Source organism: Conger conger, chromosome 13, assembly GCF_963514075.1.
Source record: "Conger conger chromosome 13, fConCon1.1, whole genome shotgun sequence".
NCBI lineage: Eukaryota > Metazoa > Chordata > Actinopteri > Anguilliformes > Congridae > Conger > Conger conger.
The window spans coordinates 41,348,478-41,364,868 of record NC_083772.1 but is presented as its reverse complement, the minus strand read 5'-3'; the positions used below and the strand labels follow the sequence as shown (position 1 = coordinate 41,364,868).

At 48.5% G+C, this 16,391-nt stretch overlaps 1 protein-coding gene across 1 annotated transcript in view; it reads left to right on the top strand.

Annotated features, from left to right (window-relative positions):
• LOC133107570 (autism susceptibility gene 2 protein homolog) overlaps window positions 1–16,391 on the top strand; it is a 229,596-nt gene that overhangs the window by 79,714 nt on the left and 133,491 nt on the right. Inside the window, exon 4 of the mRNA XM_061216563.1 lies at window positions 13,600–13,701. Within this exon, the coding sequence (XP_061072547.1) occupies window positions 13,600–13,701 (102 nt within the window). The remainder of the gene's footprint in view (window positions 1–13,599; window positions 13,702–16,391) is intronic.

Genomic DNA, 16,391 nt, shown 5'->3' with positions numbered 1-16,391 from the left:
GGCCCTACTGAGGCAGGGATGCCCTGTGGATGGGGGGCCCTACTGAGGCAGGGATGCCCTGTGGATGGGGGGCCCTATTGAGGCAGAGATGCCCTGTGGATGAGGGCCCTACTGAGGCAGGGATGCCCTGTGGATGAGGGCCCTACTGAGGCAGGGATGCCCTGTGGATGGGGGGCCCTACTGAGGCAGAGATGCCCTGTGGATGAGGGCCCTACTGAGGCAGGGATGCCCTGTGGATGGGGGGCCCTACTGAGGCAGGGATGCCCTGTGGATGGGGGGCCCTACTGAGGCAGGGATGCCCTGTGGATGGGGGGCCCTACTGAGGCAGAGATGCCCTGTGGATGGGGGGGCCCTACTGAGGCAGGGATGCCCTGTGGATGGGGGGGCCCTACTGAGGCAGGGATGCCCTGTGGATGGGGGCCCTGCCTCCCTGGCTGCTTCTCTTCACTCTGTATCAGCTCTGGTCACTGTTGGCCTGACGTTTTTTTTTTCTGTGTTGTCACTGATGTGGCTGTGGTTTGTGTGAGCATTATATTTTTTTTTTCTTCCAAATATTGGAAGAAATATTGTGCTACATGTGTGCTACCTGTGTCTGCTACCATTCTTCCCATTGATCCACTCCAGTGCAGAAGTGTGTAGATGATAAAGGGGCAGAAGTGAAGTGTGTAGTGATGATAAAGGGCAGAAGTGTGTAGTGATGATAAAGGGCAGAAGTGAAGTGTGTAGTGATGATAAAGGGCAGAAGTGTGTAGTGATGATAAAGGGCAAAAGTGTGCTGTCTTTCATGTACTTTATACCTCCTGAGGAGTACTTTCTTCATTCCTTTGTTTCTGATGGCAATTTAGTCTTTTTGTTATAATGCAGTCCTAAATGACTGCAGCTGCAGCTTGAATCCTGTGTTTGTTAATAGACCCACGAGCAGGTCAGACTCCTTCAGGGCCTGTTCACAAGCGCTTCCGCATCCACTCACACGCTTTCTCAGGGTCTTTGTCCTTTATTTGCTCACAATACCATACACCAGAGTATAATTAGTGAAATGTAGTCAGAATAAAGTGCACTGGTCACCGTGGTAAACAGGATTCTGTCAACATAATTATCGTGTCTGTGAAGGGCCAGGTATGTTAAGTGCTCTTAAAGCTGTTCATTTGTGAAAATGGCATCGCATGCTGACGCAGACGAACATCGAGATGCCGAGTGGCAGTATTTCAGGTTCATATGAACTGATTTAGATATTTACAAGTGATTTGCACTGCAGGTTCCTAATGTGAAATCCTGTTCTCACACGTGTGCTTTTCCTCTGCCACGGCCTGCCATGTTATTGCGACACACACACAGTCTGGCGGCCCCTGACCGTCTCCTTCAAATTGCATTGTGAAACATCGCCATCTACAGGCTGGTAGTGGAGTGGCAGCGAGAGGGCTTTGCTGAACAGAGATTGCCTCGAGGGGTGACCCAGGCAGGCAAGGAAGATGCGCATCTCCAGGGTATTAAAACAGGGAGGGAGGCGTTGTGTCACCTTTAGAGAAATGAGTAGCTTCAGGTCTTGCTTTGCCGTTTTAGTGAATTGCACGTGTGTTTTAATAGTTCACTCCTGCGGGATTATCCTTGTGAGTTTGCAATGCTAATGTTGAATAATCCAATTTAACATAATGCGGTTGAATATGTTGTTGTACAGGGATCAGCAAGGGGCGTGTGCACTTCAGAATGTTCCGGTGCATGCCTCGCCCCCTGTGTGCTGTGAGTGGTTAAGGTGCAGGACTGGGATACGCAAGGTCGGTGGTTCTAATCCCGGTGTAGCCACAAAGACCCGCACAGCCGTTGGGCCCTTGAGCAAGGCCCTTAACCCTGCATTGTTCCAGGGGAGGATTGTCTCCTGCTTAGTCTAATCAACTGTACGTCGCTCTGGATAAGAGCGTCTTGTCAAATGCCAATAATGTAATGTAATGAGTGGCTAAGCCTGTTCTAGCCCCTCCCCCCGCTGTTTTACTGTGCCCTGCCCACAATGCAATGAGCACTGACTGCATTGTCCCATATGTAGAATCCATAAATCATATTTCTTTTAGTTTCTTGCTAAATAAGGAAAAAATATGGCCAGTGAAGTGAGACAGTTTTGACTCATTTCAAGATTTACCAATTGAATTAGAACATTCACTTGTGTTGCAGACAGTAACTTAAAACCAGCTAATATTTTCTACTTGAGAGGAAAAAAAAATCTTTAGTCTTATTGCAAGACTAAAAACGCTCTTAAAGACGGACATTCTTGCAGTGTAAATGCGACTGCAGTTGCCTCCAAACAACTTATCTTGTTTTATTTTTGTCCAGACTTCTCTCTCTCTCTTTGTTCCTTTGCTCTGTACAGAAGCCCCTCCCCCTTCTTTCTGTTGCTTGTCTAAAATCGGTGCTGCTCGCCACAGTTCATTAGTATTGGCCACGCTTCCCAGAATTCATAGGGAATACTTGCGTCCCTTTTCCTCTGGAGTGCAGGCTTTCACAGCTGAAGTTTGCCGTGGCGCAGATGACATCACTCGGGCGCTTAATAATGGATGAAAGAGTTAAACAGCCCCCCCCCCATACAGCCCCACTCCCCCACCTCTCCATCAGAGTGCATTGGTGTGTGTGTGTGTATGTGTGTGTCTATAGTGTGTGTGTGTGTATGTGTGTGTGTATATAGTGTGAGTGTGAGTGTGTGTGTGTTAGCGTTAGCATGTCTGTGTGCACGTGTGTGTGTGTGTATCTGTGTGTGTATGTGTGTGTATATAGTGTGTGTGTGTGTGTGTGTGTATATATAGTGTGTGTGTGTGTGTGTTAGCGTTAGCATGTCTGTGTGCACGTGTGTGTGTGTATCTGTGTGTGTGTGTGTGTGTGTATGTGTGTGTATGTGTGTGTATGTGTGTGTGTGTGTGTGTGTGTGTGTGTGTGTGTGTGTGTGTGTGTGTATCTCTGTGAGTGTGTGAGTATCTGTGTGTGTGTGTGTCCTGGCCCCCACACAGTGCCCCTCTCCCTCCTGACTCCAGGCCCATGTGAGGCTGTGTGATGGTAGCTGTGAGGAGGTGAAGGTTATCTTTCTATGACTGCGCTTTAGACACAATAGAAATTAATTACCAGCGTTTGCCCCTCCTCAGTGTGCTTATGGCCTATTGATTTAAACCAGGAGAAATCTGCAGTGACCGATCTGTGCTGATAAGGCCCCGTGAGCCTAATGGATTTAAAGCTTTCCAGAGTATTTATTCAGGGACTGGCTGCTGAGACAGGAGGGGTCACCGCGAAAGGATTAAAAACCCGGAAAAACACGGATTCTGGAGACGGCCATGGAAACGGGAGATAAAGGGATTACTGAGATTTCCTTAATGAAAAGGACCTCCGTCATACACCGCACTGTCAGGGCTCCCTACCCCTGTGCCAGCGCATGAAAGAGGCTGACGGACCCGGGGATTTCAGAGTGTTTTAGAGCCCGTTTTATACGCAGTTCTAGTCCTTTTTTTAGGCACTGAGACGATTAAACGCGCTTGTTCATTACTCGGTTGTCATTAAGTTCATTGTGCCTCCTCCACGGTCTAAGCTCTTGCTCAGTAATTACAGGATTTATTTTCTGTGGATGAGTCATCGTAGAGAGGCCTGCAGAGGCTGCTCCATTTGAGCGTAGCGGCTGACCTATAAGTCAGGTGAAGGGTTTGGTCCTCATTGTGACTTTCTCGACAGGGATCAACCGGTGGTGCGTTTTGGGACAGCGGGTGGACCGGCTACCTTGCTGTGAGTGAGAGTTGTAGTTGTAAGAAACCTTTATTTGGTTGTAAAGCGCTTCCATGTGTCTACTTTTAAAATAAGTTTGATTTGAATTGAATATGGAAAATTCTGATAATTGTATTCTTATGACAGGTGTATTTCAAGCTTTTTAAGGTGATTTATTCATTGTAAAGCTCTGTTACTGTTGTTGTTTTATCGTTACGAACGTCAAATCCTCCACTTGCCCGTGACCGTCCTGGTCTTAGACATCTCTGTCTCTGCTTCACCCCAGGGAGAGGTAATCAGTGGCAGATACACAGAGATTTAAAGAATGTGTACACAGAGTAGTTAAAAAATAATTTATATATAAATATACTTTTTCTATTTTACTACAGTATGGCAAAAGTTACAAAAACATCTGGAATTTGACAAAAATATTTCAAAATGCATTTATTTGTCATTTGTATTTATTTGATATATTCATCGTGTACTTTTCTATCTCAGTTGAATTAAAGCTCAACAAATTCGTCTGATAAAAAAAACCAAAAAAAAACAATCACATTCATGGAAGCAGAAAATAGTTTCTGCCCACATATGATATCTCTGTTGAGGTTGTATGTGGAGTATTACTCCTGGTCAGATGTTGAGGTTGGATGTGGAGTATTACTCCTGGTCAGATGTTGAGGCTGCATGTGGAGTATTACTCCTGGTCAGATGTTGAGGTTGGATGTGGAGTATTACTCTGGTCAGATGTTGAGGTTGGATGTGGAGTATTACTCTGGTCAGATGTTGAGGTTGGATGTGGAGTATTACTCTGGTCAGATGTTGAGGTTGGATGTGGAGTATTACTCTGGTCAGATGTTGAGGTTGGATGTGGAGCATTACTCTGGTCAGATGTTGATTAACCTGACTCCAGGTCCGTTCAGTATAAAAAAGAGAAAAGGACCCCAAACTGAATTTGCGATAAATCCCATGTAGTACTGGGTGCCCAGTTATCCGTGTGTCCAGTATTCAGCCTGCCCTGGGACTGTGGTTGAAAATGAGCTCTATAGCTACATCCGGTACAACAGTGTTGTGCATGGTCCCTGACAACTAAATAACTAAATTAATAAATTCACCTATGAATTGTGTGGGCTATGAAGCTGTTCCAGATAGCAGTGAAACAGGACGACAGGCAAACAGGCCGATGTGTAATAACAGCCTGGGTTCACCTGGGTTTGTCATGAATGTGGAAATCCCAGCAAAGCCCTTTTCCCCCCACTGTCCTCAGCTGGCCGTCGATGCCAAAAACCATGGCCAGGCGCGTCTCCGCGGGCCCCCAGCTCCTCTCCTCTCCTCCCCTTCTCTCCTCTCCTCTCCTCCCCTCCTTCCCTCCTCTCCTCTCCTCCCCTTCTCTCCTCTCCTCTCCTCCCCTGCCCTCCTTCCCTCCTCTCCTCTCCTTCCCTCCTCTCCTCTCCTCTCCTCTCCTCTCCTCTCCTCTCTCCTCCTCTCTCCTCCTCTCCTCCTCTCCTCTCCCACTCCTGCAGGGAGGAGCTTGCAGCAGGTGGAGCTGTTGCGCTCTGAGCCCAGCTCAGCGGAGGCCCGTGACATCCCCAAACGCGCCTATCCCCCCCCAGCAGACGACAGCTGGCTGAATGCCCGCTGCCCGCTCTATAGGCCAGTGTACAGCAACATGTCCCGTGTTAATTCAGCCCGGACAGCGGACATATCGGGGGGTTCATGTGCACGGGGCGTAAGTGCCATTTTCCCAATTTTACAGGAAAGCCAAAACAAATGTTGAAAATGAACCAAGGTTTTTGCGTTTTTAACCTTTATTTCAATGTAGTTAAGGGTGGCACATCCTGTCTTTTGCCACTAGATGTATCTCATCAAGAGCTTTCTTTTGATATATGGTACTCATTTTGGCCAAATATGCCCCTTGCGCACTGAATTCTCAATATGGTCTTTCTCTGGTCACAGCAGGACTATATACGCTGTAAGTGTTGATTTAACTGGATATTTTACTGCGTATCCTCCCTGGGTCTGTAGATAACAGAAATCCCACGCACATCCAAAAACTCAGACAGGTGCTGAATGGAAGAGAGGCCTGAGTAAAGGGGAACGCTGTGCGCCCCCTCAGTGCCAGTCCGTTATTAATTAATACCCGCTTTCAGCGGCTCGCCCCACCTCCTGCCCTCCCCTCCTTTCTTCCATCCCTCTATTCCTTCCCTTCCCTTTCACAGCCAGAGAGCTCAGATCCGGAAGGCCAGGCCGAAGCATCGCAGCGGGGAAGCGTTTAAGCAGAGGCGGTCATCGTCGGCGGCAACGGCGCGTGTTTTTAACCGAGGCCTCTGTCATCCCGACGCCCCCGGAGAGCGCGGGGGGATCGATCGCCCGCCACTCAGGCCCCGGAACCGCCGGTTTCGGCTGGACCGGCCGCGCCCTTTAATAGCGGGGGTTAGCGGGTTAGCGGCCTTGGCTCGGGCCCAGGAGAAAATCGGCCCGCGCCTCGTGACCCGGCCCGTTATCTCCGAGGAGGTGATTCCACCCCAGTAATTGCGTCTCTGCGCTCGACGTCCGCGGCCCGGAGAAGAGAAGTGAGCGACCGTGGGGCCGCGAGGTCAAACGTCCTCCGTTTATTTATTTTTACTGTCCCTGCCGACGCTGACGGGAGCGCGGCGATGAAAGGGAACGCCGGAGCGTCGGCCGGAGGAAGTGCATTAGGAGCCGGGGGGGGGGAGTCGGAACCAAAACAAAAACAGGCTTAGGAGAGGAGGATCTGAGTCTGTCCGATCGGACGTGCTCTTTGTTTGAAAACCGCTGGCAGGTCTGTGGGTAAACGGTGCCATTAAGGGCTTAAATAGCCCCTCTGCTGCTTATTCAGGCGTATCTGCTTCTGTTGGGTATCAGGTTCCGCCGTGTGGAAGGACTTGCATGGACACGGGGAGGTTGGCCATTTTAGAAAGGTGCTCCTTCATGGTGTTACCAAAATGCAGTGCCCCTTGTTTTGTTGTTTTTGACCCTGTTGAAACTATTTAGCATCTGTCACCAGACAGAGCATACGAGGACAATGATAGTTTTCTGGTGTAGTATATTTGTTTTGTCTTGTCATAGCGTCTGCATGTCTACGTTTAATGAAGCGTAGGCCACATAAGCCTTTGCTGTCGCCACTCAACGTCCGTTTTCTAATCCGCGGGACAGGACGCTCACCTGAGGTCAAAGGTCATACCCGCTAGAGCCTCCGTTGACGGACCTGAGCACTTCCGATTCTAAAAACAGAAGAATGCAAACACCATTCTTATTTTCTGGAACTCTTAGCGCAGTACCCTAATGTCCCGGGCCGTTGGGGTAAACCCGGGGGGGCGTGTTGAGCGCTGGCACGCCGTCCCGCGTCTCGGTCTCCTGCTTCACAAGCTCCTGAATGGCGGACACGCTGCGGTGTAATAGGGAGGCTCACCGCGGGGGGATTAGGGGCGGTGACTCATCCGGAGGGGAAGTAAAGCGTTCACACAACGCGTGCATATCAACGCCTACAGTAATGGAGCCCGGCCAAGCCCTGGGCTGAACATCATCATCAAGTTGACCGTTGGAGTCCCTTACCACACTGCAGGGGCTGGGAGAGAGTCATTTTGTCAGGGTGAGTTCTGCCTGTCGAAGGAGAAGGAGACTTTCCCCTGTGAGCCCGACCCCTGACCTCTGACCTCTGACCCCCCACACCCTCATGAGACTGCAGGCTTGTGTGTCAGTGCGTAGCTAAAAGAAGAAGAGGTGGTGAAACGTACTCCGTTTATCTCCCTAATACATTGCAGTGCTCATGCCAGAAGGTAAAGTGTCTTGACAGGAGAGGGGCCATGTGTAGGTTTCTCTAGTTCTCATGTTCTTTCCCTTATTGCAGTACAGCTCGCTCTTATGGTAATGAACTCATCTTGCTGCTGTCAGCCTTGATATAGCCGCATGTGTGCAGTTTTGGCCTGCAGTACACTGATTTAAAAGGGGCTGGATGTTTGCAGTGGGAGAGGGGCTGGATGTTTGCAGTGGGAGAGGGGGGGATGTTTGCAGTGGGAGAGGGGGGGATGTTTGCAGTGGGAGAGGGGGGGGGGTTTGCAGTGGGAGAGAGGCTGGATGTTTGCAGTGGGAGAGAGGCTGGATGTTTGCAGTGGGAGAGAGGCTGGATGTTTGCAGTGGGAGAGGGGCTGGATGTTTGCAGTGGGAGAGGGGCTGGATGTTTGCAGTGGGAGAGGGGGGGATGTTTGCAGTGGGAGAGGGGGGGATGTTTGCAGTGGGAGAGGGGGGGATGTTTGCAGTGGAGAGGGGGGATGTCTGCAGTGGGAGAGGGGGGGATGTTTGCAGTGGGAGAGGGGGGGATGTTTGCAGTGGGAGAGGGGGGATGTTTGCAGTGGAGAGGGGGGATGTCTGCAGTGGGAGAGGGGGGGATGTTTGCAGTGGGAGAGGGGGGATGTTTGCAGTGGGAGAGGGGGGGATGTTTGCAGTGGGAGAGGGGCTGGATGTTTGCAGTGGGAGAGGGGGGGATGTTTGCAGTGGGAGAGGGGCTGGATGTTTGCAGTGGGAGAGGGGCTGGATGTTTGCAGTGGAGAGGGGGGATGTCTGCAGTGGGAGAGGGGGGGATGTTTGCAGTGGGAGAGGGGCTGGATGTTTGCAGTGGAGAGGGGGGATGTCTGCAGTGGGAGAGGGGGGGATGTTTGCAGTGGGAGAGGGGCTGGATGTTTGCAGTGGAGAGGGGCTGGATGTTTGCAGTGGGAGAGGGGCTGGATGTTTGCAGTGGAGAGGGGGGATGTCTGCAGTGGGAGAGGGGGGGATGTTTGCAGTGGGAGAGGGGCTGGATGTTTGCAGTGGGAGAGGGGGATGTTTGCAGTGGGAGAGGGGCTGGATGTTTGCAGTGGGAGAGGGGGGGATGTTTGCAGTGGAGAGGGGGGATGTCTGCAGTGGGAGAGGGGGGGATGTTTGCAGTGGGAGAGGGGCTGGATGTTTGCAGTGGAGAGGGGGTGGATGTTTGCAGTGGAAGAGAGGCTGGATGTTTGCAGTTGCAGAGGGGCTGGATGTTTGCAGTGGGAGAGGGAACAGCAGTGAATGATGTACTCCGATGGTTTCAGGGGAGGGGACTGCCCCTTTTAGTCCTACATCACTCACTGGGTCTTTCACTCGTCTAGACCTTTGAGAGGGGGCTGAACATTTATGATGATGACTGCTGTCAAGTTGATGAATATTGGTGTTCATTGATTTTATTCAGTGTTCTTTTATGTGCTGAGCGTGTGTGTGTGTGTGGGTGTGTGTGTGTGAGTGTGTGTGAGTGTGAGAGAGCCTCTTTGCGCACATGTTTATATCCTTTTTCTAACCCCTTACAAATCTGTTTTCTTAATGTACAGCGTTTAGCTGCATTATCTGGTTCATGGGACGTACAATGCTGATGAGTGGATGTTGTGAGGATTGTTGATATCCCCTCTCCAACCCCAAATGTCCCCTCAATTGCCAGCGTGTGCTTGGGGATCCATGCTGTAAGTTTAACAGGTGCTACTGGAGGGCCTTGTTAATTATCTGCCAGGTTTGGCATTGTTGCAGGCCTCTCTGTGGGCTGATGGGACATGTAGTCCTAGATAAAGGACTACACTCAGACCCCGGGAATGAGGTTGCATTTTTGTAATACAGTGATTGCATTTCTGCAACGATGCCATGATAATGGCACCTGGCCGCAGTGTGTTATGGGAATTGCCATTATAGTTGCTACGCTTCATAAGTAAACAGTGGTAACCAGCAGCAGTGGGTTCATATATCGTCAACATTACATTAGAGCCAGAATGAGCTCAGAAGGAGTCCAGCATGGGGAATTCCTCAGAAGTAGACATTAGCAGTTGGCTTAAGTCTGTCGACCAGGATTGACGGCAGCCTCCATCTTCATGAGTGTCTTCAGCGGGATCTGAGGAGCCATTTCACCAGAAGTCCTGGGAAACCAGGGGACTTGGCAGCGGAGGCCCTGGAAGTAGACAGTTGTTATCGCAGCTTTGTTAGCGGGGGATTACCTATAAAAAGTCAATTCCTCCCCTCCACCCCCACGGCCCATAAAACCCTCGCCGGATAAGGGACTTGTTAATTTACTCGTTAAAGCAATTTAGGATTTAACGAGCGGTGTTCGGGTGAGTGTGAGGTTTGAGCCAGGGTCGCTGAGACCAGACGAGGCGGGGCGGGTCTGAGAGAGGTCGCAGCGGAGCGGTAACGGCCTTCAGAAGGCTTCGGATGTTACTGCCACGGAGGTCTGCCCTTTACGGGGGAAGTGGAGAGGCCGTCACGCCATCACCTCACCGGACCGGGAGGTCTCCTCCTTCCTTCGTCCATACCTGGCAGACCTGGGTGCAAATCATATTTGGTCTGCTTTCTCATACTTTCCTGCATTTGACTAAACTTGCCTGGCGTATCGGATCAAATTAAATCATCCCAAATTTGTAAACCCTGCCCTGCAGGCTGAAATGCAGCAGCCAGGATCAATAGAGTGTTTGAATCCGAGACAACTCGGGTCTGGTCTCTACATGGCACCCTTATGAGTTTCAGCCTCCCCATTGGTCCCATTAGGAGGCTGTCTGGATGTTTGCTTCCAAGACTGTTGGAATGTTTTGTCAGTGTTTTAATATTGCCAGTACATGGCAGGGACATTGTGGGAACGTTTTGGGTTGGCTGGGTTGAGGCCCATGGTGCCACCTAGCTGCCAGGCAGAACAAAGCAGTGTGTATGCTGGGGATGGAAAACATGATGTTTACAAGCTTTCCCGCAAACCCTGAACTGGTGCTCTGCATTTAGGAGCCACACGGGAAAAAGTCCTCTTCTGGTTGTTTATTCTACGCTCTGAGAAATCACGAGACATGTTTGTTCTTTAGAGAGCACTCTCCAATAAGGTCACATGAATTCGCATTAACTAATGTAGTTGTCAACATGATTTACAAATGCATTAGTTAATCATGAAATTAACTTTTCATTAGTTAATGTATTTGTTAACTCCTGACTAATGTATTAATTACATTAATATTTATACATTAGCAAACCATAGGATAAAAGTACAATTAGTTGAGCATTAACAGATAAATTAACTGGCATTCATATTCCAATATGAATTGGTGTGAACAAATGAAGTTGTTAGCATGTATTAATGATGTACAAATACATAAACAAAGCTGGATAGCTTCATTTCAGTAGTCAGATAATTAACAGCTACATTTGTTAGTGCCAGTTCATGTAGCCTTATTGTAAAGTGTTACCGTTTGTTCTTTAGAGAACAACTTTGCTAAGTGTACCCTGAAAGTACAATAATGGTTCTGCTTGCCTACCAATAAATAGCTTCTATTGCAAAAAAGGTCACTAATTAATTATGTATTGCGGGCACAAGGGTACAATTTTATCTACCTACAGTATAGGGTATTACGCCAGTGACAAGCTTTTGTACCTTTTTTCCAAGTGTTTAATGCCAAAAGTAAGAAGCATTCATTATCATAAAACAAACAGGCTTGTATGTCAGGTAAAGGCCCGAAGGTGACAAACCAACAAAATGGCCGCCCTGCTAGCTTTCCAGGAACCCCCACCGTTCACCGATGCGCATTTGAACACCTCCAATAACATAAAAGAACATAAATGATGGATTAGCACGTGCTAACGCCGCGGCGGGGGGCTCCGGCTGAGAGAGGCTAACGACGCTCCGTCTCCAGCTCGGTCCAGAAGCAATCTGTCGCCGAGGCCCCTGAAGATTTAGCTCCGGGAGACGGCGGGCTAGAGAGCCGACGGGCTAGAGAGCCGGCGGGCTGGAGAGCCGGCGGGCTAGAGAGCCGGCGGGCTGGAGAGCCGGCGGGCTAGAGAGCCGGCGGGCTGGAGAGCCGGCGGGCTAGAGAGACGGCGGGCTGGAGAGCCGCTCGGCGGAGAGGCGGCCGTCGGCAGCAGCAGGACAAACGGCGCTGTAAACCGCGGCGGAGTAATGCTCAGGTTTTTTTTTTTTTTTTTTTTTCTTAATCGGGACAGGGGCTATAAAACACGTCCGGTGAGTAATGGTGTTTTGGCACGCCCATCGGACCGCGAAGCCCAATACGAGTAAATCCATGCGCGGGAGATTACAGAAGCTCGCCTCAGCACATCCCCGGGGCCGTCGTTCAGCGGACCGGGCCCTCCTGGATTTCACTGCCGGGTTGAGGCAGGGTTCACACGTCGGATGAAGCGAGTTGCGTTCCTTTTCTTCACGTACCGCCGAGTGCTTGATGTTTGATGCGTTTGGCCCCCTTCCATGTCATCAGAAACCCGCTCACATTCTCCGTTAATCTCGTTGGGTTCCGGTTCGTTCGCCGCCTGATCAAACGCAGGTTTTTCCGTCGACCTGGGTCCACCGCCGGCTTTGGGCGCCGTGGGACCGGCGCGGCTCAAACTCTTGGTTTTCTCGTAAAGAGAGGAGAAAAATACACGAACGTTTTGGATCCAAATACTTTTCTGCACTTTCCTGAGGTTGTCCGGTGTATTGGAACCTCTTAAGAAGCGCAAATCCTGCCGCCTCGGTTGGTTGGCTCAATTGCACCAGGCAAGATCAACCGAGCACAGAAATTCAAGTATTTGAATCTAAAACAAATACGTGTTTGACCCATGGCCTGCTTGTGGAGCAGGCAGCGGAATAATTGTTTATTGTGTGGGTGTTTTGTGGCTTTTCTTTCTCTTTTTTACTGCCAAAAACCCATGTTGACTGCTGATTGAAAACAGTTGTTAATTCTTTACTTTGGTAATTACTGCACGGGAAATAGTTTTCCCCAATGGTGAACAGATGGAGAGAAAAAAAAAAGGCGTTACTGTGTTAGAAAATATGGCTATGCACTTCGTAGTTGTGTAAATATTTCATTAGATATCTTGCTGCGTTTCATAATTGTTCGAAAATTAGTGTCTGGAGGATCACAGCCATCTGTTTGCGATTGTAGATTCATACACGAGAACATTTAACGCTTTGCCGTCATGTTGAACTCTGACAAACGTTTATTTTGATGCAGTTGACCACAGGACATTGCGGTGTGCATGCACAAACTCGCACACATTCCACTTTCGACAGATGGGGGTTTGACAACTGCTGTTTCCTCTAATACTTAGAGGCCCCTTTCCATTTCATGTGCGCTCTATCCGTTTCTGTACTCCTTGACTGTACTTTTTGAAATATATACTGTAATGCATATATTTAAATAGATATATATTTTTTCTCAACCTATTAAAAATAGTCATTGTCTGTGTGAACACAACGCACTAGCGCGCACACACACACACACACACACACACACACACACACACACACACACACACACACATATACACAGTGTATCATGCTGTGCTCCACGTTTTCCTAGCAGATGTTGTCTCTGGCTTATAGGCTACTAGTATTTCTCTGCGATATTGTCTAAAGTTCTTTTGAGAAGTGGCCCAGGACAGCCCAGGGTGTTTAGAAGGGATGACCTCCTGAAGACTGTGCAGTAGAGTATTTAAAACATCCATTCTAAATGTGGAACTTGCCAGAATGTTCCAGAATGTCAAACAGGCTGATGTTTGGATCGTACTCACTGTGTAGGTCCTGTCTGACACCTGCAGGGTCACCTGCCGTGACCTGGAAAGACCCTGCTTTTTAACTTTCAATCTACCCTTTTCTTTCTATCCTTTTCACCTCTATCTTTTTTTCTCCCTTCTTGGTCAATGTTAAAAGGGTTTTGATGAACTTGTTGCTGCTGGTTTAACAGTGGACTCTAGACGGTGGCTGTGTTTCACAGTTGACTCCAGACGGTCGGTGTGTTTAAGAGTGGACTCTAGACGGTCGTCCGTGTTTAACAGTGGACTCTAGTTGTGCTTGTGTTTGACGGTTGTGCTGTCTCTGTGTTTGTTTTCCAGCTCAAACCGGGGCAGAGTAACTGCCAAGACAGCGACAACGAAAGTGCCGGCCGAGACTCCAGGCCCTGCCTGCAGAGCAGCTCCAGAGACAGGCTAACTGACGTAAGGCGCTTTTTAAATAAAAATAAATTGTATGTCAAACTACCCTGATGTGGCACCTCACTTACAGACAGAATAGTGCAGAGGGATGGGGAGAAACCAGGGCTTACTACTCACCTATTCATTTATCTGTCCGTTTCCAGTGTCCTGTGTTCTGGAAATTTCCATTCAGAAATGGCTCTGTATCTACAACAGGCCGTTGGGTTAGGGCATCGCACTGTGTTGCTTGCTCAGTCGAGGAAAGTCAAATGAGATGGAACTCTCCAAACGCATTGTCTGTGAAATAAAAAGATAAAAATGTCTTATCTTTAACCGTTTCCACCCGATAACACTAACAACTGAGAAGTGTCACAGAGGTTAAACTTAAGGTGGCACAAACATCCAGATACAGTTCTGTAGTGTTTCCTCCTTAAAAAGGGCAGCCATTGTATTGACGGCTCAAGGCATTTGTGAAACTCCTTGCAGTCTGTGGCGGATATGGGTGTAACATTCCTCCTTTTTGTCACAAACCCCGATTATTTTATTATGTGCTGAAATGATTAATTATTATTAATATGCAGTAAAATGTTTTTGTTCCCAGTTAATTATGGAAGGGCTGTTAACTTAAGAGGCCAAAAGCAATGGGACATAAACCGTACATAAACCGGTGAAGCTATATATTTTGCAAATGCTTTGTATTAAATTGTCATACTCTACTTATTTTTTAGCTATCAAATCAGCTTTCTCCATATTCTGCAGCTATTTTAAGGCATTTCCTATATAATGCACTGCACAGTGTGAATGAGGATTCTTAAGAAGGCAAATATTGTTCTCGACCGTGCCGAGCATTATCTGTCGAATTGAACGGACATTTTTACAACGGCTCTTTTGTTCCGTGTCAAAAAGAATACAACGACTCTAGTGTGTCTTCTTCCGGACTTTTCAGTTTTGTCTAAGTGATGCGATTGGCTGGCACGCTCACAAGCTCAGCCTGTTTTCTCCTCCACCTCAGTGAATCGAATCGCTTCCTTAAAGTGGGAATGAATCGAGACGTTATTCCGTAGCTTAGCTAGACTCCAGGCTCTTCATAGCGCGAGCTTTGTGCTTGGTGTGGGCCGGGCTCCACGATAAAGACACGCGTTGAGTGTAAAACACACATTGTTGCAATCAGCGGCCCTGTAATTTATTCAGTTGGCTGCAGGCAAACCAACCAGGCAAAAGTAATAATAATAATTTAATGATTTAACCCTTGGAGCCTTGTTATCAGCACCTGGTTTCGTTCTGTTAATTCTCATCTAGATATTCAGTGTTGTGGTTTCGAGCTGCAGGGCAATCGCTATATAATTGATTAATTAAAACCTCTAATTATGTTTAATGCAGCAGCAAAACTATTATGTTTGTGCCATGTGTTTTAAAGATCAAAGTAAGGTTGGAGCAGTGTTTTTCTTGCATAATATTACTTATTTGCTCATTATACTTGTGAATATAACCCTTGTGAAATTCAAACAGGGTTATTGATTGCATTGATCTGTGTGAGCATAGTCATTATTTTTAAATTATGATTTATTTTTTGGATAATTATATTTGCATCACTTTTGCTACCAGACACTACCATATTATAGCCAACATTGTTCAATTTCTTTGTGCCCACACTCTCTCTCACACACACACACACATACACACACACACACACAGACACACACACGCGCACGCATGTACACTCGCATACACATTTTTTTAATGTGTTAATTTAACTGGGTTCTTTGTGTTGTTATAAGGCAGTTATTAATACTTTATGAAGCGCTGACATCATTCCCGAGTTGCACTGGGACGTACGGTAATCAGGCTTTGACATCTCTTCTCATTAATAATTTACGGAGGATCTTTCATGTCATTCCTGTGGATGGTTACGAACGTGTTATGGCTCTGCGTGTCTTTTTATATAAATATCACCGTTTACATTGGGCCTTGGTGTATTTCCTTCAAAAGGTCCGACACTTCTTCTGTGAAAGTGCCAAAGCGTTTTCCGTAAGTGAAGCCGTAGCTTTGACCGCCTCGCCGATGGCGGCTTCCTGGGATGTGTGTTAGCCCCTCGCTGTCTCTGGAGGGCAGCTGAAAGCCGTGCCGTATCAGGCCCTCTGTCCCCCAGGGGGAGGGCTGCAATGACCGCCATTTTGTGCCAATCAGTCCCTATTGCCTTTCAGCCCACTCCGGCTGCACATTACCCGTCTCGGGGGGGGCGTGGGGGTCCGCTGTTGGGTAAGTGGAGCGCGCGTGTGAGAAAGGGGCCCTAATGCGCCCGAACGACCGCTGCTCAACGGGGCCAGCGACGGGGGAATTTAGGGTTTCACAAAATGTCATCCTGATTGCCTTTTAACAATGCCTTTCACCAGCTCCCTCCCTAAAGAATATGACACAGCGAGGGGCATGCTATCATGCCAATTGCCCCCCCTCCCCCTACAGGGAAGAGTAATTTTTACCTGATTGTTGGCAGTTGGGGAGAGCAGGGGGAGGGCTGGTTATGTGTGGAAGGGAAGGCTAGTGATCTGATGTGTATTGCAGTGGACTGGGGTTGGAGTGGGTCCTGTCTGTACTCAGCTGTGTGGATGGTCAGGGGCTGTTTGGGCCCTTCCTGTACTCAGCTGTGTGGATGGTCAGGGGCTGTTTGAACCCTTCCTGTACTCAGCTGTGTGGATTTTGAGGGCCTGTTTGGG